At 52.3% G+C, this 21,574-nt stretch overlaps 3 protein-coding genes and 1 long non-coding RNA gene across 9 annotated transcripts in view; 1 reads left to right on the plus strand and 3 right to left on the minus strand.

The window, feature by feature from the left end:
• AURKAIP1 (aurora kinase A interacting protein 1) overlaps nucleotides 1-1,291 on the minus strand; it is a 3,317-nt gene extending 2,026 nt beyond the window's left edge. Inside the window, exons 1-3 of one of the 3 annotated variants that reach the window (XM_040645622.1) lie at nucleotides 1,226-1,291; nucleotides 748-837; nucleotides 16-431 (exon numbers count right to left, since the gene is read on the minus strand). In XM_040645622.1, coding sequence (XP_040501556.1) covers nucleotides 16-431; nucleotides 748-799 — 468 coding nt within the window. In that variant the 5' untranslated portion in view covers nucleotides 800-837; nucleotides 1,226-1,291. Of the gene's footprint in view, nucleotides 1-15; nucleotides 432-747; nucleotides 838-1,047 lie in introns of all 3 variants that reach the window. The other 2 variants (XM_040645621.1, XM_040645623.1) reach the window with 2 other exon arrangements.
• A 937-nt stretch (nucleotides 1,292-2,228) lies between these two features.
• Nucleotides 2,229-10,809, minus strand: CCNL2 (cyclin L2). Of its 4 annotated transcripts, none has more exons than XM_040645624.1 (11): nucleotides 10,459-10,800; nucleotides 10,087-10,161; nucleotides 9,737-9,846; nucleotides 8,861-8,981; nucleotides 7,618-7,682; nucleotides 5,050-5,149; nucleotides 4,769-4,873; nucleotides 4,541-4,682; nucleotides 3,610-3,721; nucleotides 3,433-3,525; nucleotides 2,229-3,256 (listed from the first exon to the last, which is right to left on the minus strand). In XM_040645624.1, the coding sequence occupies exons 1-11, from the start codon at nucleotides 10,753-10,755 to the stop codon at nucleotides 2,902-2,904; spliced, it is 1,575 nt and encodes a 524-aa protein (XP_040501558.1). In that variant the 5' UTR covers nucleotides 10,756-10,800; the 3' UTR covers nucleotides 2,229-2,901. The 4 variants fall into 4 exon arrangements, 3 of the variants coding, with proteins under 3 accessions (XP_040501558.1, XP_040501559.1, XP_040501560.1); XM_040645625.1 differs by having other exon boundaries at nucleotides 3,610-3,718; nucleotides 10,459-10,799; XR_005838998.1 differs by lacking the exons at nucleotides 2,229-3,256; nucleotides 3,433-3,525; nucleotides 3,610-3,721; nucleotides 4,541-4,682 and adding an exon at nucleotides 6,912-7,036 and having other exon boundaries at nucleotides 4,770-4,873; nucleotides 5,050-5,806; nucleotides 10,459-10,809.
• Nucleotides 10,810-11,047: 238 nt separating this feature from the next.
• LOC121106389 lies at nucleotides 11,048-16,463 on the plus strand. Its single transcript, XR_005838999.1, has 2 exons — nucleotides 11,048-11,387; nucleotides 15,987-16,463. It is a non-coding gene; the product is annotated as an uncharacterized LOC121106389 (long non-coding RNA).
• MRPL20 (mitochondrial ribosomal protein L20) lies at nucleotides 13,782-18,017 on the minus strand. The gene is made up of 4 exons (XM_040645628.1): nucleotides 17,857-18,017; nucleotides 17,627-17,737; nucleotides 15,453-15,530; nucleotides 13,782-14,192 (listed from the first exon to the last, which is right to left on the minus strand). Exons 1-4 carry the CDS (start codon nucleotides 17,941-17,943, stop codon nucleotides 14,019-14,021), a joined length of 450 nt encoding a protein of 149 aa, XP_040501562.1. The 5' UTR covers nucleotides 17,944-18,017; the 3' UTR covers nucleotides 13,782-14,018.
• Nucleotides 18,018-21,574: the final 3,557 nt, after the last annotated feature.

The raw sequence follows: 21,574 nt of genomic DNA on the forward strand, positions 1-21,574 counted from the left end.
GCGTCCTTCCCGGACCTTCCGCCGCAGGAACCGGGTCCTCTTGACCAGTTTACGGTACTTGTGATGATTCATCTTCCGCCGGCGAATCTTCAGCACGTTTTTGCACTGCATCCGGGGCACATCCCAGACTTCCTCCATCCCCTGCTCAGCCCCTTCCCCCACTTGGCTAGGTGGACACTCATAGAGTTGGGATGGTGCCACAGATCCTGGGGCCCTGGCATCTAGTCTCGGTAGGAGGTAGTGGGCGGTCAGCCAGCTCTCCAAAGGGCTAATGGACATCTTCCTGGGGACCAGCATCTCCTCAAGCTCCAGCTGGAGCCCCTTGCCAGCGATGGAGACAACTCCACTTGGGCCGGCTGGCTGTGTGCTGTAGCAGGGCCTGCAGGCACGTCTGCCTAGCACCCCTGGGACAGGCCACGGTCGACTGCGACCTGCAGGAAACAAGACGGCACAGTTACCATCTCAGCAGCTACGCTAGAGCTGAGCACGGCCAACCTGCCTCCCAGACTGGGGAGCAGAGCGGTCACCACGGACTAGGATGACGCGCACCTTATCCCAGCCGGAATTCAGGCTGGTGTTCTCAGGTCCGGGCTTTCCCTTTTCGCTATTTGGATGTTTACCAGGAGTTTGGGTGGCCAGGCCCCGCTTCCAGCTGGTGAGGCACTGCCAGGTTGGGATTACTTACCCCACAGTCCTAACCCGGGTGTGCAACCTGCCCATGTGCCCTGCCCCCACGCGGCCTCTTACCTGCCCGAGGAACAGCCCTCAGCAGCTGAGAAGTCAGGCGCACCAGGAACATGGTCCGTGGGTGGCGGCGGCCCCAGGGGCTCAGGGTGGCTGGAATACAGGGGCGCGTGGGGGTCACGAGCGAGCGGCCGGGGAGCGCGTGCAGCCGCCCCGGGGCGGCCAAGACTCCCGCAACCCATCACCCTCATCACCCTCTCCCACCACACAGGGCTCACTCCCTCAAACGACCGGACTGGGGCACGAGCCCCTCGTCCGCGGCTGCGCCCCTCCCCGAGCCTCAGCTCCAGCCCAGGGACCCACCACCGGGGCGGAGCCGACGCTCGAAGGCGCGGAATGCCGGGACTGGAGCCCTGCAGCCGCAGCTCCCAGGCCCCGAGGGGGCGGTCCCCGTCCGGCCCCAGCCTCACCCGACCGCTGTCCCCCTGCTGCCGCAGCCTCCCGCTGACCCTCCCCAGGCTGAAGGGTGACTGAAACGGACCACTCTGCCGCCCAGTTCGGGCACTTCCGGTCCGTCCCCAAACCTGCCCCCAGTCCCGCGGCCGCCCGGCGGTACTACTCCCGGCGCCCCTGGCGCCCTCACGGCGTCCGACCTGCCGGCGCAGGTCCCGCCGGGCCCAGAAAGCAGCCGTTTCAGAGGAGCCGCCCACCCGCCCACAGCCCGCAGGCTCGGCCTCTCCCTTGCGGCGGCGAGAAAACTTATTTCCCACAATCCTAAGGGATGGCCTGTGCCTGCGTGGCCCGACCTCGCATCACGTCCCGACCAACCAGTGGCCAGCCGTTCGAGGCGGGCGGAAGTGGCGTTAGCCCAGCGGCGGAAATTGAGTGCTCGGGGAGACGGAAGCGGGCAGGGATGCGGCGTCCACGGGGGCTGGGCAGGAGTCCCGCAGGAGGCGCGGGTGGTCCGTGGAGAATACGGTGCATTTGGAAGCCGACGAGCTCCCCTCCTGTGCCTGGGGGGGGGGGGGAACCCGAAAACCACAAGCGGCCTCGGTGTTGCTCCGCAGGATGCACCCGCCGTGCGTCTGGCTGAGGTCGGCGAGGACGGTGGACCCTTCTGCCCCGGGGACTTCCAGGCGGTGCGCTCGGTCCCAAAGAGTTAAGTCTGTACTAAACCCACAGATGCTCGACTGCCCATACATGGCTCCTGGGCTGCGCTGACACCCTCCCCAGCACCCACCCCCAGGGGCGCCCACCCCCCAGGGCTGATGCTCCAGCTGCCTTCCTGCTTGCCGCCGTCCCTCAGAACCAGCTGTCCTCTCCGGCCCCCCGCCCAGGAAGCAGCCTTTGACAAGACACACAGCCGGCTCAGGCCCGTCACAGGCCTCCCCGGGAAAAGCAGCCGCACAGAGCTCGATACAAAATCCACACTTTAATGAGATCAGAGCCAGCAGTGCAGACAGACCACTAGAACGGGGACTGCAGGCCGTGCACAGAACAAGCAAGCAGAACGACAAACTACACATTCTGGAACGTTCCAAATGTCCTGAGTAGAGAGAATTGTGTTTATTTAACCACATAAAATGCATATATAGGAAACTTCTCTATTTGGGAGCTGGTGGCCTGCACTCAGCATCGCACAGATAAAAATATACGACTTTCAACACAGATCTAAATACCTTCACATTTTAAAAATCAGAATTCTCTACACAAGTTTTAAGCTGACAGAATTCAAGTTCTGAGTTTTCATATATAGCTTTAACTTGTATTAACATGTTTATTTACAGGGTGAATGGAGAATAAGGGGCTATTAAGGCCATTTTCTCACTGTGAAACACTGCAAAATATGTACATAAGTACAACCTAATATAGGCAAAGGTTCTAAAAGTCATTTTCTTGGTTTAACGTAATTGAGTATTGGTACGGGAGTAAAGACACAGCCTGTCGTTAGCACCAAGCCACACCCCCAGGATGTACATCTGCTTCCACATCCAGCTGCCACAGGGCTGCCGCTGAGGTGGACCCTGTGCTGGGACAAGTGTGCACTGTGCCCCGGCCGGCCTAGAGGGCACCTCGCCGGCCTCTTGATTCCATCTTCAAATTCATCACAAGGTCCAGAGTCAACAGCCATTTCCAAAAAGAGTTGCACCACAGGGCCAGTCATGCCACAGTGGGCACACCGAGGGTCAAAGGGCAGCGCTCTGGGAGCCCGGCACCTCACCTCCGATGCCTGCTGTGCCCAGGGTGATCCCGCTCGTAGCGATGGCTTGTTCGCTCGTAAGACCGAGAACGCTCCCTTCGCTGATCTCTATAATAATGACTTTTTTTCTTGTATTTCCCGGAATTATCTGCCCGCTCCCGTGAGCGGCTTCGAGAACGAGAGGAGCTCCGACTCCGGGACTTGTGTGGCTTCTGGGTGGGGTACTTGCAGTCCTTAGACTTCCGGTAGCTCCTCACCTTGGAGCCTTTGTAGGGAGCGCCTCTGTGCGCCTGTCTCGGTGGGGAGTCACTCCTGCTCCGTGAGCGGCTCTGCGACTTGGACCCGCCAGACGTGGAGCCACTGTCACTTTTTCTGTGAGGAAGGACAGCACCACCAGACAGGTGATCACTCACCCCAACCACCTCAGGGTCAGGAGTGACTTTCCCGTGAGGGGCAGCCACATCACCAATAGCCACCCTGGGGAAAACATGCCTTGCCAGGTGCAGCACCCGCCCACCCTGCCCCCATGAGCCCTGAGCAGCACATACCTCCTCTTAGGAGAAGCAGATCTTGATGGGGACCTTGAGTAGCTCTGCTCACGACTCCCGCTCCGACTTCGACTCCCTCGCCCCTTTGGCAAGCTGAGAAAAAATGGTGGGAGCAGTTACAGGGTTGAAGTCTCTCCAGCCAACCCCAAAGGCCTGCTGGGGCACTTGGGTACTCACCCATTCACCGGGCTGTCAGCCTTTACTTTCTTCACGCCCTCCGTTTTCCTCTTGGCATTCTTCACGGAGAGCGGGGAAGGCTTGTTTCCTTTACCTTCTTTGGGGGATTCTGCTAGAATCAAATGTAAGAAGTTAAAACCTGACCACCAGTGAACTGTTCGGATAGAAAACACAGAAGAGCAAGACAGTACCACTTCTATGGGACTTACAGAGACTCCCTGATCCTGGCCTGGGACTCAACCTAAACATGCACCCAAGACACAGAAAAGCCACTTGTCTCACTTGCTTTCCTGGAGGGACTCAGGATGCGCATCATGCTTAACTCCAATACGACCTGAAAACAGCGTATTACCCCAGATCTATAAAATTTTCATCAGAAGGCAAGCTAATTAGGTGGGCTGGGTTTAAAAAAAAAGCATTTTGGAAAGCCTACCCATGTCCCTTGCTAATGAAAATATAAAAACAAGGGGTGGTGGCCGGCTCAGTTGGTGGAGTATGCAATTCCTGATCTCAGGGTTTTAAGTTTGAGCTCCACGTTGGTGTAAAGACTACTTAAAAACAAAACCTCGGGGCACCTGGGCGGCTCAGTCAGTCAAGCATCTGCCTTCAGCTCAGGTCATGATCTTGGGGGTCCTGGTATCGAGCCCCCCATGTTGGGCTCCCTGCTCAGCAGGGAGTCTGCTTCTCCCTCTCCCTCGTACTTGTGCACACGCGCGTGTGCTCTCTCAAATGAATAAATAAAATCTTAAAAAAAAGAATGAGAAAGAAAATATAAAAATGACGAAAACTCCTTTAAGGAGAGCCCCTCTCACTTCAAAAATCAAGAAATGTCTGCTGGGGACCCTGGTGCCCACAGCATGCTCAGGCCAGCAACAGACACAGTTCCAAGAGAAATCTGGAGGAAAGGAGGGCCACACCCCCTCACACGCACCCAGCTTGGGGGCAGGTGAGAACCCTGAAGTGCTGTCCAGAACCTGGGTGCCAGCAGGCAGCAGGCCCTTAGCTTGTGCCTTGGCCTCTTCAATGGCGTGCCTTCTCTTCTCGACTTCACTTTCAAGGTGTGTCAGATCAACCTACGGGAGTCAAAATCCAAAAAAATTCAGAACCAGATGCTTCTAGTTAAACACAAATGCATATATTACATGAAAAAACATAGAACCTTTTTCCGAGTATAAAGCTGCAGGATTTTTAAGCAGATTTCTTGAATTTCTTCTTCAGTTGCTCCAAACAAAAGAAACCAATGGGGACGATTGGGCAAAGGGATCTGTAAGCACAAATACCATCACTGTTAATACTTTTTTTCATGGCCAACAAGATTCTTAGGGCAATAAAAAACAAGCCTTGCTGGTCACCAAGAAACAGTCTTTTTACTGGCATCCATGAGCATGGAGGCTGGAGAAAGAGTCAGACCAGGATCCCCTGTGGTGGCACAATACTGACCTCCAGTGTTCGGGCAGCAAGATAAATGCAGGCACAGGCGATGCTCTCAGGTTGGAACCTCACGAAGACATCTGTGCGAAGGCTGTCATTCATGTAATTCCTGAAAACCAAATGCATGAAAGACTGCAACGCCCTGGGCACCCCCAGGGTACCCGAGTGCGTCACCCAGACACAGTCACTACTCTATGCAGTCTACTCCTGGGCTTAGAGCTACACAGTCCTGTGAGGCTCAGGAGTCCTGGAGAGACATTCTAGCTGCTTTTTGTGAGTACAGGACAGGAAAACAGGGGAATTACTGGAAAAAGAATCTAAAAAGCTGGCTGAATGTCAGACAACACATGTTGCTATGAAAGAGAACCGACTTTAACTTTACTTTTCCCTCAACTCTGGCTGTTCTCCTGCAAAGCACAATGCCTCAGAGAGAAAATGGCTACTGTAGTGGTTGAAATGTACTTGATGAAAGAAATCTAAATGCTCAAAATCCATAGTGCAGAGAAACATGCAAACTCAAATGAGTGGGCTGAGCAGGCAGCCTGCGAGGGCTCTTCTGAGACAAGCCGTCCTCTTGCATCCCTTTTCCCTGAAGAGGCGCTCAGGGCCTGGCCCTTCTCCTTCCACGAGGGAGTCCACTTGGAAAGCGAAAACACCCCTGGGCGCATGGGAACATCACGCAGAAGAAGCTCAATGCCCAAAGGGAAGTCCTCTTCTCAGGCTTATCAAAGAACCGTTTCCAAATTGTCCCATTTCAATAACGAGTCTTAAAATGAACATTCATAGAATCAGACAAAAGCAACAAAACACTACAAGTTTCATCATAATCAATACATTTAAAAAACATTATTGTACTTTAGAAGATATAAAAATACAAAACATTTGCATTTTTTAAAAGTTAAAGGGTTTTAAAATTGGCTACATTTTCAACATTTCCTTTAGATATTATTTGTCTAGGACTTAAGAGACCAAAATCAGGATCTCATATTACTTTAATCAATATTGCAAAAACAACAGATAAATTCCATGAAAAAGCAGTCGAATAAATAATACATTTGCTGCTCCTAACATACCCCACTATGGCAACCCTCAGAGTCAGGCCACGCCCACAGGGTAGCCAAATCCTGCTGTGTGATTTGACTGACACACCCCCACCCCAACCCTGGTAACTTTGCCCTAAACCCTGGAGAAGGTGATACACAAACCCACTCAGATTTCTCAGTGATATATTCAACATGCCAACTAGGGGCACCTGGCTCTGGAAGCTCTTGCTCCAGGCATCAAGAGATTATCAAGGAAAAGACCTACATAATGGCACCAAGGCTGTAGGTCTCAGAGCATTGCAATCAACAGTTCAAATACTTCATAAACATAAGCATCAGTAACTTTTTTGGTTCTAATAAATTTTCAGTACTCAAACAGTAATAACATCAATCTATTAACTTTTAAATCCTAAAAACAAAACAAATGAAGTCCTTGAAATGTATATTTAAACTTACTGCTTATCTAAGTTACAATATAAAAAGTGTCCATGAAATAATTTAAAGATGCACACCTTTTACTAGAATCTGTCAACACTTAGTTGCTGAAAAGAGCAACTTTAGGACTTCCAGGAATAATGACATAATCCCATACTGAAGTCTCAATTCCCATCAGCCAATTCTTACAGCTTTCCATAGAAATATTTTTTTAAGAGAAAGGTACTGCATCTTTATTGCACAGGTACAGCAGTTTTAAAGGGACAAAATTCAAGTCAAGACAGTTAACTCTAATCGATACAATTACCAAAGCACGACAGAGGATTAACAAGAAGCACAACCGTCAGAGAACCACAGCAGCAGTCGGCCAGCACTATACTATCGTGCGCATACCACCATCTAGAGCCAGCCTTCGGTGGAGAGCCTGCACTGGATTGGCTGAGGACGGCCGCTGTCCCTGCACCAAAGCGCTTGGACAGTAGAGGAGAAGTCTTAGTCACTTACCCTCAGAGGCTACCCTTTGATTGAAAGAGTACAGAAAAGAAAAGTCAAAATAGGTTCTCTATTAGATATGGCATAGCACCAGACAATTCAGGCAGCAAAAATATGACCCTTACAGACTTAACTCCGTGGAAAAAAATTCACAACGCACCCAGCACTATTACTTCAGGCTTCATTTCTAGCATATGCATTGTTAACACCAGTCCCCAGAAAACCTTTATCCTAACCCTCTTTCTCCCATAGGATCCTCTCTAGTAAGAGGCAGTTAGAAGCCACTTCCAGGGAGATATAAGACCACTACATCGATGTGGGCACCTGTGGGAAAGATCCCGACGTGCCAAGTCAACAGCCCTCACAGGGAAGCCCAGTGAATGCTCTCCTGGAAGGCCAGGGGAGGGTGTGGGCCACCTTACCGTTACACTAGTGCCTGATATTTTGGGAGGCCGGTTAGAATTTACACAGCAGGAACACTGGACACTCAGACAACTCCAGCCCACAACCAAGTCATGGGACCGACTACCCACTGCCCAAGTGCCTCAAATCAACATATTCCTGTACTGCCCTTGCTGGTCTCATAAAACAAGGAAGGTCAACTCACCATGAGGTCTGGACCAGGTGCTGGTTACGCTCACACTCTAACACCTGAAGGTACATAACGATTATCTGGAAGATACAGGTCAGGCAGTTATTACCAAGAACCTCTAGAACCCAAAATCCAGATCTTGAGAGCATCCACGCAGTAAATGTGAGCCTCATGCTAGATCCCAGGGGTGGCTCCTGGTCATATGCCTGGTGCACAGCTCGGCTGGAGGGGAGTTTTTGCTGACAGGCCCCACTACCTGCTTTTAAACCCAGGCTGCACCCGCAGCAAAGGCGGCCGCATTTTTCATGGCCGTCACAAGGCTGATCCTCATTCTAATCTTCGACAATTTCCACCAGTGAGACCAGCTTGTCCTAAACATCCCTGTACCTTAGTCACCACCTTACACAGAACATGGTGTGAAAATACTTTCAGCAAATGGAAAAAAGGTCTAAAATCTGTGGGAACTTAAAAAAAAAAATTTTTTTATAGATTTACAGAGAGAGAGAGTGTGCGTGTGTGTGAGAGAGAGCGAGCGAGCACAATCAGGGGGAGTGGCAGGCAGAGAGAGAGGCAGGCTCCCCACTGAGCAAAGAGCCCAATGTGGGACTCGATCCAAGGACCCTGGGGGATCATGACCTGAGCCGAAGGCAGACGCTTAACCGACTGAGCCACCCAGATGCCCCAAATCTATGGTAACTTATCAAGAATTTGAATTAATGCCAGAAAGTCAAACAAGCAAGAGAGAAAAAATATGAAGAAATCCACCAATAAAAAGGGAATAAAAGCAAAGGTGCAAACTGCAATCCTTCTTAAGCAGCTATGTGCCACACGGAAGGTCCCCGTGGTACTGTGTGGCGCCGTGCTCAACTGTCATGCCGCAGAGCTGCTTTAGTTCATTCCCAAATAAAGGGTTCAGAATCCAATTCCCCCACAAAAGAAAATAAGGCTATCACTAAAGCAACTTTAGAAAATTAGCTGTTGAGAAAAAAAAACATTAAACAGATTCCATTTTTACAAACTCATCACTATTTTTTTGAAAGCTCAAACTTAAAAGATACCATTTCCAAAACTCTTGAAAACATACTACTAGAATTAACTGGTAGTATAAAGACAACTGACAAAAAGAAATCATTTTCGGATTTTAGATGTAAACTGGAAAACCAAGTCAGGAACACATTTACTCCTCTTCAGAGTTTTCAATCTTGGTGAGAACGGAGCAGTCAGGTGGGCTCACGTGGCAGCTGGACCACATACCCACCTTGTGAGGATGCTTCACGTGGACACAGAAACCCAGCTCTTTGAGAACTCGTCTTTCTGCCTTTATAATTTGATTCTTTAAGTTAACATAATCTTGATCCAATAGTAGAGGCACAGGTTTCCTACACAGACAAAGCACATGTCCACATAAGGGTCAAATAAAACAATGTCTTTCGAATCCCAATTACCTCCAAATGATGAAAATCCACTGTGAACACAATACAGATGTAGCCTTTAACAAAACCAGAGAATCTTCCTCACACCCCAGATAAGCTAACCTGCTTATCCCTTCCCAGTAACATTCTTTTTCTTACAAACAGTTCTCTGATGCACAAGGAACACAGCGGAAGGTTTCAAAATCTCATCACACAAGTACTAACCACGCTTTACCTGGCTCAAAACAAAAGTGTATGTGTTATGGGTGAACAGAAAACCAAAGAACCAACGGGAGTAGAGAATTTAAACAGCCCGAGACTCTATTTTCCAAAGGGCTTCCATCCATTTGAGGAGCATAAAGCCTGGATTGTCCAGGCAGTGGTTCTCAACCAGCGGCAATTTTGCTATCCCAGGGCCAGGTCTGAAGACATTTTTGGCTGTCCCAACTGAGAGATGAACTATCAGCATCTAGTTCAGAGGCCAGGGATACAGCTCAACACCGTCCAATGCACAAGACAGTCCTCGCGACAAACAGTCATCCAGCCCAAAATGTCAACAGTGCAGACGGAGACTGTGAACCCAGCTCGAGAACGTTCAGGACACAAGCTCTCTCCTGGACACAAGCTTCACACCTCACACTCTGAGTTTTGTTTCAGAAATGTTTGTGAAACTTAGCCATACAAACAAGGAGACGGACACAACAGCTTGGACAAAAACTCACTTTTTCTCTCTCAAATGCCGAAGGCGATGAAACACATTGATGACATCCCGGATCCGTCTTGGAGCCTCCTCTATTTTGGAGGCCAGGTGAACGCAAGCCATTGACACATGCTGAAATGCAAGCATTGCAACACACACGTGTTCCTTCCACTCATCACGGTCTCCAACGGCCCAAGAGAGATGAAGAGCAAACAGCAGGGGCACCCAAGGAAAAAGCCGCTGTGGGGAAACCACTCTGCGTCCAGGGGGCTGGGATCCCAATCCCTCAAGCACAGCACTCCAACCCTCAAAACAAGCCCGGGTCTCCCCTCCACCTATTTCTGCGGGAAAGAAACAGGAGAAGGCCCTTACCTCCATGGAATGCTTCACAAAAGACTTGGTGTAGAAAAACCGCTGGAACAGCACCTGCCCGGTAGCCATAGCCACCTGGAAGAGAGAACCGTTCCCGTCACTTCTAAAAAGCACAACGCGAGAGCTTCGCACTTAAGTCGCTTGTTTCCTGCGACGGACACAGACCCAGACACTAAAACGTTCTGCAGGGCCACAAAGGCTCTTCGCGTCGCGCCGCCTCGGCCCCTCGTCGCCTCCGAAGGACGGCAGCGGTGAGACGCGAGGCCGGGGTGGGCGCTGGGCCCGGCCCCGCCGCCAACAAAGGGCCCGGCCGCCTCCCCCGGCGCCGGCGCGGCGGTTACCTCGGCCCGAGGCTCGCGGCCGCGCCCTCACCTGCGGCAGGCGGAGCAGGATGCCGGCCGCCTGGATGAGCTCGCAGCCCACCACGCGGAGGTCGGTCTCCGTGTCGGTGTCGAGGCCACTCGACATGGACGGCGTGAAGCGGAGCTTGTCGTCAGGCAGGAGGCAGTTCTCCAAGGTGATGAGCACCCCGGAGTACAGCCGGTCCCCGATCAACATCCCCTGCGACCCGGGGGCTGCGTTCCCCGAGCCAGGGGTGCAGGCCGCTGCCGCGGGAACCGCCGGTCCCGGAGCCCCGGCCGCGACCGTCGCCGCCGCCGCCGCCGCCATTTTGTGCCGCCGACTCCCCTTCGGGCTCCTTCCCGGCAGGGCGGCTCCTCGCGACGCACTACGGCCGCGACCGCCCCGCCCCTCCGCGTGTCATTGGCTCGGCCTGCGGGCGGCCCGGCGCCGCCTTGCCGCGATTGGCTGGACGACCTACCCGTCAGCGTCGCAGCCGCCGCCGGCGCCTAGCCCAGCGCGGGCGGGGGCGGGCTCGTTACCCAGAGGGCCCCGCGGCGGCCGGGTGAGCCCGAGGTCCACGGCCCGACCCGGAAGCACTACCGCGGGTGCCGGCCCCGAGTGCCCTTAGACTCCGGGTCCGCCGCGGCCGTACTTTCAGCGCAGAGACCCGGCGGCTCGCGGAGCTCCGAGCGCGCAGCCCCGGCCTGCCCTGAGAGGGGTCCGCGCACGGTGGAGTCCGAACCCGGGCCGGCGCGAGCGCGTGCGGGGGCGTGGGTGGCTGCGAGCGCGCGACGATTGGCGCGCGCCGGTGAGTGTACCCAGCCACGCCCGCAGCAACGAGATGCGGCTGCCCTGCGTCCGTGCGGGGCGGCTGGCGTGGCCATTCCTCTCCGGTCCCCACTGAGCCCGGGCTTCCTCAGGTTCTTGCCTTCAGAACGGAGTCCGCAGGGCGGAGAGAGGTAACTGAATTCGAGGTTTCTGCAAAGCCTGGGGAAAGGCAGGAGTCGCTCCCGGGGTGGAGGGGAGGGGAGCTTGGACTTAATCCTGCAGCGGGGAGCCTTCGGAGGAACCCCTCTGGATTGCTCGGCAGTTCCACCAGGCAGGCTCGGGGGCTCCCTCACGGAACCGGACAGCAGTGCTGCTCTCGCATCCGTACCGAGCTGCGGCATTCGTCATCTGTTGCCCTACGGTTAACCCAAACTTTCACCAGGACTAGTGCAAGAACCACGTGAGGGTGGTGGGAAAGCCTGGGTGAGGGGCAGCTGAGGGTGGGGTACGCTGGAGAGGCGATTACAGGGTAGAAGCCTGGGGGGGCAGGTCCAGACACTGGGGAGATGCTAGTGACTGCAGCCAACTCAAACTGCCCAAAGGCCGCCATTGGCTTTCCCCCTGGTGAAACTTGATCCTGCAACTCCTATAGTGCCCGCCAAGACCCAGCGTCTCTTCATCTCCACGGGCAACACGGTTAGTGTCCCATCTCCCCTACCCCCAGGCTCTCGGCTCCAGGGTGTCCCCGCTCTGTGCACTGAGCAGCACACTGTTCAGGAAAGGAGGGACTTTCTCTCGTCAGGAAACAGCTTATTTCTCATTGGCCCGCCTAGGTGGTTCTACCATCCCCAGAGCAGTGGCCAGAAAAGAGGAAAACGCTGATGACTCCAGCTGGTCAGAGCCAGGCCATGCACCCAGGCTTACCTGAAGGAAAACCTGGGTCCTGCTGCTGGAGGGGGAGTGGGTGCTGGGAGCAGGCCACAGTTGTTTACCATATTGTTGTGTTCCTTTATTGAGATGGACAAAGGAAAGGCAGTGCCTGCATAGCAGTTCATTGTACAGAGCTCAGTCCCACAAACCAAAGGAGTCTTTGTGTCCTCCACCCTGGTGTGTGTGCAAAACCCACTTACTGATGAGTGGTGTGCACCGAGCACCTTGTGTGCATAGCCTAAGGCACTAAACTAGGTACAGTCAGGGACAGGGAACAAGACCGAGCCCCACACCTCCAAATGGGCTGGTGGTCATCATTAGAGTGACAAGAGTCAGGAGGGGTCTGTTAGGGGGCAAGTACAGTAACTGGAGCCAGAAAAGATGTTGGCCTGCAGTGAGGATGAAGAAAAGTGGAGATATTCAAGAGATCACCAAGTGGCAGGTGGCCAGGATTTGACTTGCTCTCCATGGGTCTGGAGGTGGGTTTTGAGTCGACAGTAGGAACCCAGAATGACTTCCAGGGGACTGCTAGCAAAGGATGGAGGACCCAGCATGGGAGCATTAGGAGTGGGGGGGGGGCACTCATTTTGGGTAGGCAGGTGTACATTGCCAGACAAATGCAGACAGCTGCTATCGTGGGCCTCAAGAACTTACCTGGGGACAGAGGGTGTATGTAGAAGGGTGAAGTCAGGGCAGAGCAGAGGGAGACCGTGCAGTGAGAAGGAAGAGGGGAGGAAGTCCATGGTCCTTGGAGGTCAAGCGCTGACTGTATCGAGTATATCTGTTGGCTTTGGTTCCGGATAGCTTTGGTGAGAGTTATCTGGGCACAATAGGGCCAACTATAGACCCAGTGGCAGGAAGCAAGAGGTGGAGACCAGAGCTGTCCAAGAGAGGAACAGACTCAAGCTGAAGGGAGCTCAAAGTACATGCGAGAGAAGCTGAGGGTAGAAACAGCTCACCAAGCGGGGAATGGAAGGGACCTGGACCTGATTAGGGGGGTGGCTCTCCCTGCAAGGCAGCAGGCAGAGGTGGATGGATATAAGGGAGGTGCAGAGTTAGACCTGCTGTGAGTGAGCATGCTGGGAAATTGTTCCTGGGCTTGACATTGTACTTAATGAAGTAGAATGTCTGGAGAAGGGACCCCACACCCTCATGTTCAGATCTCCCCACAGGTGATGTGATGGTTACCTAGCCTGTGAGCACTAAGGTGAGACTGGAACCAGGAGAGCCACCCAGCGTGCTGCTCTTATTGGCCTGGGGAGTAAGGTAGAAAGCAGAAGAGCTGAAACTGGCACTCAGAGTGGCCGAAGAGCTGAGCAACGGAGTCCCTGCTGGAAGGTGGAGACCAGGAGAGGGCTAGAAAGGTAGAAGACTAATAAGTCAAGCATAGGCAGGGGCCAGAGTGGGGTTGGGAGACTTGGGTTCTGGACAGGCTACCAGCGCAGCCCTGAAGGGGGAGCCAAGGTCAGAGTTCAGAGATCTGGCTCAAACTCCCCCAGCTGTAGAAGATCATGCTCAGCTGACCCCTCACCGTGGCAGTCCCCACCCCCACAGCGCACCCAAGGCAACAGGTGACCCCTCACCGTGGCAGTCCCCACCCCCCACAGCACATCCAAGGCAACTGTGCTTATGCCAGAGAACACAGCTTAGAACACTGAACACCACAAGAGCTTTATTCATACAATCTATAAGATTTCTAGATCTGTCCCAGTGAGGGAAAAAGGGGCCTTTCTCTTACACCTGTTACTAAAATGCAAATTAATAATTGTTGATCAAACACACAGTGTTGATAAATAATTCTTAGCCCCTATTTTAATTACTGTGACCGTCGGGGGGGGGGACCTTTTCCTAAGACACCCAGCTCTAAAGGGCAGGCACTGTTGGAATCTCCCTCAGTGATCCTGCACCACTCTGGAAAATATGCCTTCGGGTTCTTTCCCATCCCCCAGGGCAGCAGCAAATCCTTCCTGTCGCCTCCTTTTGGCCAAAGCAGCCAAAGATTTAAAAGTCTTTGGTTCATAGATGGCTAGATCCGCAAGTACTTTCCTGTTGAGCTCCACCTGGCACTGGGAAGAAAATCAGAGCCTGTGTCAGCATCAGAAATGTGTTTCAGTGAAAAGCAGCAAGACTGAATGCAGCTACAGTCCTATGGTTTGAGTCAGCCAGAAGCTTCTCCTCTGCTGAGCACAAAAATGCATGGCTCCAGGGCAGTCTCTGCCCTCACGGGACACATGGTCTCTTTGGGGAGGTGGAGGGCGTGTGGCAAACGTATCCAAGCTGGATGCCAGAGAATAAATGTGGAAAAGGGAAAGGCACCCCTCCAAGAGCAGATGTCACATGAGCAGGAATGTTGGCACCTGGTCCTGGTGCCAGCCATGGAACTAAGAACTTTGTTAGGGTCAGTGATGGATCATCAATCACCCAGACAGAACTATGGCTGCTGGCTTGGGGTAACCCTTTAAGTCAGGTTTGAAGAAGAAACACAATTCCCCTTCTACAAAGAACTTTTCTGAGACAGAAAAGTATGAGATGCAAGCAGAGGAATAAGGAACAAAAAGCAGGTGTTCTCAATTCCTACAAGGGAGCGAAACCAGATCACCTATCGAGTAAAACTGCATGTGTCTTCCAAAAGCTGACAAACCTGAAATGCAAAAGAAAGGTAGGGTGATCCCTGCGTGTTAACAATAACCATGCAGGGGTGGCTCCTGCTCTGCTACCTGGCCCTTGTGTGGGCAAGGTCCACTCCTCTGAGCCTCAGGCTCCTCCTCAGTAAAATGGTGATGTCGTGCATGAGGACACTTAAGGTACCAAAGACAGGATGTGGTACAAGCTAAAAGCACAACACCCACTTCCCTTTTGAAAAAATTAAATGTACACAAAAACAGGGCATAAACACCAGATTCAACAATTAACTAAGATTTTGTGACACATACTTCTCTCTCCTGTCCAAGACAGTCCCCCTGCTGTTCAACTATGAGTTTCCGCTTCATCTGCTACCTCATCAGAAATCTTTCAGTGCAAACCGTTGAAACTACACTTTAAAGGTTAAAGCCACGCTTTCTGCCCCTTTTCTCTTGATGGGGAAACACAAGGACTCGTGTCCTGGTTTCAGTTGCCTGATTTCCAATTCTGCTAGCAGCAGGGCAAAGGCAAAGCAATTGTGACGGGTCCCTGAACCTGCCAGAACACCACCTTGAGAACGTGTCAGGGAGCCAACACTCCACTCACTGCCCATTGTACTGGACCACGTCAGTTGGGTCGCTTTCTTTAGATTTCAACATCTCAACAGGACCATATCCTCAATAAGACCACATTCTCAACCGTACCTTAATTAAATTGACGATGAATGCTGGGTACTTCAGGCCATGTTCCTGGGAGGCAGCTGTAATTCGACTAATCCAGAGCTGAAATAAGAAAACACTGAGATGCTTAAGAACTACTTGGGCCTTATGTCCACACCTCCCAGCAAAGGTTCTGAGTCAACGAACAGTCAAACTAAACTCTTTTTGCAAAAGTAAATGGAAAAGTCAGTGAGGGGCGCCTGGGTGGCTCAGTCGTTAAGCGTCTGCCTTCAGCTCAGGTCATGATCCCGGAGTCCTGGGATCAAGCCCCGCGTCAAGCTCCCTGCTCAACAGGAAGCCTGCTTCTCCCTCTCCCAGTCCCCCTGCTTGTGTTCCCTCTCTTGCTGTTTCTGTGTCAAATAAATAAAATCTTAAAAAAAAAAGTCTGATTTCTCTTCAGGCACACTGGCCTGCAGTACAGTCAGTTAGCAAAGGTTGATGCTCTTCAAATGCCAGCTTCCTTCTAAATAAGTAGGCTAGTCACATGCTGTAAAGCATTAATTCAACACACATTTTTAGGCCCTGAGAATACAAAGGTGAGCAGAAGATTCTGTGGCAGACACAGCTCAGTGCAGAAAGGATCCATGTGGATGAATTACAACAGCCACTGATATCAGTGCTACCAGGTGAGGATGAAAAACTGCTGAGGTGGAAGCTTCATGGAGGTGGAGGTGAAACAGTCTTGAGGTAAGAGCAGGGCTGGAGGGGAGGGGAGGCATCACGAGAACCTTCCTGGCAAGGAGTAGCAGGGTAAGTTCCAGGCACAGCAAAAGGTCTGAAAACTGCAGGGAAATCAAGGCTAGTGGTTAGGTCCAGAATGATCTGGAAGGTAAGTCAGAGTGATGTGGAAGCTTCTGAATAGATCTGGTCTGTTAAACAAGGGGGTGGATTATGGGGCCCCTGACTGTTGGTAGAGCATGCAACTCTCAATCTCAAGGTTGTGCATTCAAACCCCACCTTGAGTGTAGGAATTATGTAAAAAAAAAATAAAAATAAGGGGTTGGATTTTTAAGCCATTCTCTACTCAACCTTAAGACAGTACTCAAGTCCATTTTCTTCCTTTACTAAAGTGGTTCTAAACTTTGAACATGCATGACAATTACGTAGAGGTTTGTTAAAACAGATTTCTAGGCCCCCCGTCCAGTTTCTCATTCAGTAGGTGTGGTGAGAACTGAGAATCTGCATTGCTAAGAAGTTACGTGAGGCAGCAGCTCTACAGGGACCCCATCCCACCCTGAGATCCTCCGCTCCCATTAGCAGTAAACGCATGTGTGCTACCAGACACTGCTCACAAGTCTTCCCATACATATGTGGACTGACCAGATCCCTGAACAGTAATAGGAAGCAGCACTACCTCTACCATTCTGAGTAAGTGAAAGGCATAAGGAACAAAGCTGGGATGCAGAGGTCACTCCTGCACACGAGACCAACGTGCACAGGGATAGTTTTATCATGCTGTGACCCTGGTCAACAGTTAATGAGGCATTTCTGACTTTAAAGGGTCAGAATTACCCCTCTTCCTTATCCGTTTAGCCAATATTTACAAAGTGTTACTGATGCAGGCCGGAGGTCACAGCATTCCACAGAGCGGAAAGATCCCTCCTAACACTTAGGTTGGGGGCGGGGAACCATAACCAATCAACCAAGTCAAATACGTGGTATACTGGTCGCTAAGTGCAACGAGAAGAAGGGCGCTCCACCGCAGGGCAGTGAGGCGTGACCCGAGGACGCAGAAACCGCAAATGCAAGGAGCGCGAGAGGAAGCAGGCTTGGCTCCGTCCAGGTGCAGATCGAAGCCAAGCGTGGCCAGAGACAAGGTCTCAGTAACCGAGTCGGGCTGGGGCCGCCTTTCGTGAAGGGAAGCCACCACAGCGCTTAAAGGAGAAGAGAGACGTGCGCAGCACAGACCAGGGCGGTCCAAGTAGGGGGACTGGCGAGGAGGCTCTCCCACCGGCCCAGGAGCGACCCTGGGTATCCCAGACTCCGTCCGTGGAGCAGGCAGCATTTGCCGGGGTTTCGGATGTGAAGTGAGAGACAGGATCAAGGGAACCGAGGGCGGTACTGAGGACGGAGAAGTCAGGACCGAGCGGCCCCCTGGGACCCAGGGGAAGGGGTGGGGGGAGGCCGGCCGAGCCCAGCCTCCCCGGGTCCGCGCTTACTGTCCTCATGTTCCTCTTCTTCAGTCTTCGCGCTTTCGTGCATTTCACAAACGCTCGGGTCACAGCTCTCACCGCCAGCCGGTAGCACCGATTCTTCCTTCCGCGGAAGTGCTGGGTCAAGAAACGGGAAAGGAGGGTCGTCAGCGCGGCCCGCAGGCTCCACGTCCCGCCTGCGCGCTCGGGGCCGGGAGGAGACGCGGGGGGACGCGGGGCGTGCGCGGCCGACTCACCCGCGCATGCTGCAGCACCTCCTGGACCCGCCAGTAGCGGTCAGTGAGGCGGCTCCGCAGCCAGAGCTGCGCGGTGAGGAAGACCATGGCGCCCGCGGGCCGGCGTCTCCGCTCCGCCGCGCACGCGCCGCAAAGCCCTCAGCGGAAGCGGTGGCGGCGGCCGAGCGCTTCCGGGTCAGCGGCCGGGCGAGGACTTCCGGGGAGAAGAGAGCCTTGTCTGTGCGCCGCTGGTCCGGGCCGGCCTGCTGCGGAGCGCCCTCCCCGGCGGCCGGCTGCGCTTGCGGGGCTGGGGCTCCCAGTCTGCAGAGTGCCGCGGGTCGGGCGCGGTAGGTACGGTGGAGAAAGTAAATACTAAGGGTTCCCTTCGGCCGAGGTGTCCAGAGTAGGCAGGTCCGCGGACGGTAGCCGGCGGGGGGCGGGGAGGATGGGCCGCGGCTGCCCGTGGGCGCCGGTGTCCTCTGGGGGTGATGAAGGTTCTGCAGCCGGATCCCGCTGAGGCTGCCTAAGGTTGTGCACGTGCTAAACACCGTCGCACTGTACGCCAAAATGGTCTAAACGCGTGCTCGCTTCGGCTAAAATGGAAACGATCAAATGGTAAATTTTATGTGTTTTACCACCTTACCGCCATGTTACCGTTATAATGAAAAATGACGAAGTGGGGGGCAGAATGGGAGGGTGCATTTTCTTTGTAACCTTTTAAATTACAGAAAAGTTGCAAGACTGCTTCATGGAACTCCCAATGCACTTTACCCAATAGCACCAACTGTTTACTTTTTTTTTTTTTTTTTAAGATTTTATTTCTTCTATTGACAGAGGCCACAAGCTGGGGGAGCTGCAGGCAGAGGGAGAAGCAGGCTCCCCACCGAGGAGGGAACCTGATGCGGGACTTCATCCCAGGATCCTGAGACCATGACCTAAGCCAAAGGCAGATGCTTAACCGACTGAGCCACCCAGGTGCCCTTTACATTTTAAAATTATTCTTTCTGTAAATGTTTATAAACTGAATAGTAGGGTTTTGGGTGTTCTTGTTTTTGTTTTTTGGACTATCTGCAAGGAAGTTGCAGATATCTAAATATTTCACTATATATTTCCTAAGAACAAGGACATTCTCGTGCAAACCACAGTAAAATTATCAAAATTGGGAAGCTTAACATTAATGCTGTTATCTAACCTACAGTCCATGTTCCAATTTCGTTGTATTTTCTTCTTCTTCTTTTTTTAAATGGGCTCCACACAGGGATTGCACACTCAGGGCACCTGGGTGGCACAGTTAAGTGTCCAACTCTTGCTTTGGGCTCAGGTCCTGATCTTGGGGTCGTGAGATCCAGCCCCCACGTGAGGCTCCGCGCTCATGTGCAGACTGCTTGAGGATTCTTTCTCCCTCTCCCTCTGCCCCTCTGCTCGTGGGCTCTCGCTGTCTCTCTCTCTCTCAAATAAATAGGGGCGCCTGGGTGCCTCAGTCTGTTAGGCATCTGCTTTTGGCTCAGATCATGATCTTGGGGTCCGAGGATTGGCAGAGATCATGATGTTGGGGTCCTGGGCTCTAGCCCAGTGATGGGCTCCCTGCTCAGCAGGGGGTCTCTTTATCACTTTCCTTCTGCCCCTTCCCCTGCCCCCCTCATGCTCTCTCTTGATCTAGCTCACTGTCTCCCAAATAAATAAAATCTTATAAATAAACAAACAAATAAATGAATGAATAATAGAGTCGCACACTCCACTGATTGAGCTAGCCGGGTGCCCCTGTTAAATGTTTGTGGTTGCTCTTTCCCTGTCCAGGATTATGCACTGCATTTAGTTATAATTTTTAGTTTAATCCTCAGCTTTGGGACGCCTGGGTGGCTCAGTCAGTTAAAACTTCTGCCTTCGGCTCAAGTCATGATCCCAGGGTCCTGGGATCGAGTCCTGCATCGGGCTTCTTGCTCAGCGGGGAGCCTGCTTCTCCCTCTGCCTGCTGCTCCCCCTGCTTGTGCTCTCTCTCTGACAGATAAGTAAAATAAAATCTTCTAAAAAAGGGGTGCCTGGGTGTCTCATTCGTTAAGCATCTGCCTTCGGCCCAGGGCGTGATCCCGCCATTCTGGGATTGAGCCCCGCATCAGGCTCCTCCGCTGGGAGCCTGCTTCTTCCTCTCCCACTCCCCCTGCCTGTGTTCCCTCTCTTGCTGGCTGTCTCTGTTGCTGTCAGATAAATAAGTAAAATCTTTAAATAAATAAATAAACAAACAAACAAATAATAATCCTCAGCTTTTATCTTTTTTGACCCTGGCATTCTTGAAGAATACAGGTTAGTCATTTTGTAGAATGTCTGAATTTGAGTTTGTCTGATATTTCCTCATTATTAGAATCAGGTTATACATTTTTGGCAGAATACTACAGAAATTATATTGTGTCTGTCGGTGCATAGTACCAGGATGGCAGCCTATCCCAATATGGGTGCTGTTAGCTTTGACCACTTGGTTAAGTTTTTGTTTTTATTTTTGTTTTTGTTTTTTTAAGATTTTATTCATTTATCTGACAGAGAGAGAGAGACAGTAAGAGAGGGAACACGAGTAAGAGAGGGAGAAGCAGGCCTCCCGCTGATCAGGGAGCCCGACATGGGACTCGGTCCCAGGACCCTGGGATCATGATGGGATCATGACCTGAGGTGAAGGTGGACACTTAACAACTGAGCCACCCAGGCACCCCTACCACTTGGTTAAGGTTTTGTTTACCAGGTTTCCCCACCATTTTTATGCTTGTAAGTAATAAGTAGCTTGTAGAGAAATACTTCGTAACTGATGACAGGGTTTCCTGTAAGCAGACCCTGAGATGGAGGGAGGAGTACAGAGGTGTCTTGTGTAATGCCTGTTAAGAAGGAGGAAGCAGCACGGGGCGCCTGGGTGGCACAGCGGTTAAGCGTCTGCCTTCGGCTCAGGGCGTGATCCCGGCATTATGGGATCGAGCCCCACATCAGGCTCTTCCGCTATGAGCCTGCTTCTTCCTCTCCCACTCCCCCTGCTTGTGTTCCCTCTCTCGCTGGCTGTCTCTCTCTGTCTAATAAATAAATAAATCTTTAAAAAAAAAAAAAAAAAAAAGAAGGAGGAAGCAGGGCTGCCTGGGTGCTCAGTCTGTTAAGCATCTGCTCTGCATCCTGGGATCAACCCCTGTGTCCCCTGTGTCGGGCTCCCTGCTCAGCGGGGAGCCTGCTTCTGTCACTCCCTCTGCTTGTGCTCTGTCACGCTCTCTGTCAAATAAATAAATAAAATCTTAAAAAAAAAAAAAAGGGAGGAAGCGGGATCAGACAGGGAGGGCCTCAGATAGGATGCAGATCAGACATGTCGACTTGCCCAGTTCTGAGCAAAGATTGCTATTAGAGATGCCTCGTGTTGGGCGGACATGGGAGACCCCAGTACCTTTGCCGTGCTCAGCCTGTGTGTGGAGCCGCCAAGAGAAGCGTGCTGCTCGCTGAGAGATGCTGCGGTGGACGTGGAGCTGAAGGGTGAGGGCAGGGTGGAACGGGTACCTGAGCAGTACCGCTCCACGGCCTCCACACTTAGAGACAACAGAATTACCCTGTTTCTCATCAAATTTGCATTCATTCATTGTTGATTTTCTGATCCTGTCATTCTTCCCATATTTATTGGCATTCTCCTTAAGAGCTTTCCCTTTTGGGGGTGCAGTTTTAAATCGTGTCAGAGCATGCGCTGAGGTGGTGCTGAGTAAAGGAGGAAGTGACTGACTGA

This window comes from Ursus maritimus, unplaced genomic scaffold (assembly GCF_017311325.1).
Source record: "Ursus maritimus isolate PB19 unplaced genomic scaffold, ASM1731132v1 scaffold_32, whole genome shotgun sequence".
NCBI classification, from domain to species: Eukaryota; Metazoa; Chordata; class Mammalia; order Carnivora; family Ursidae; genus Ursus; species Ursus maritimus.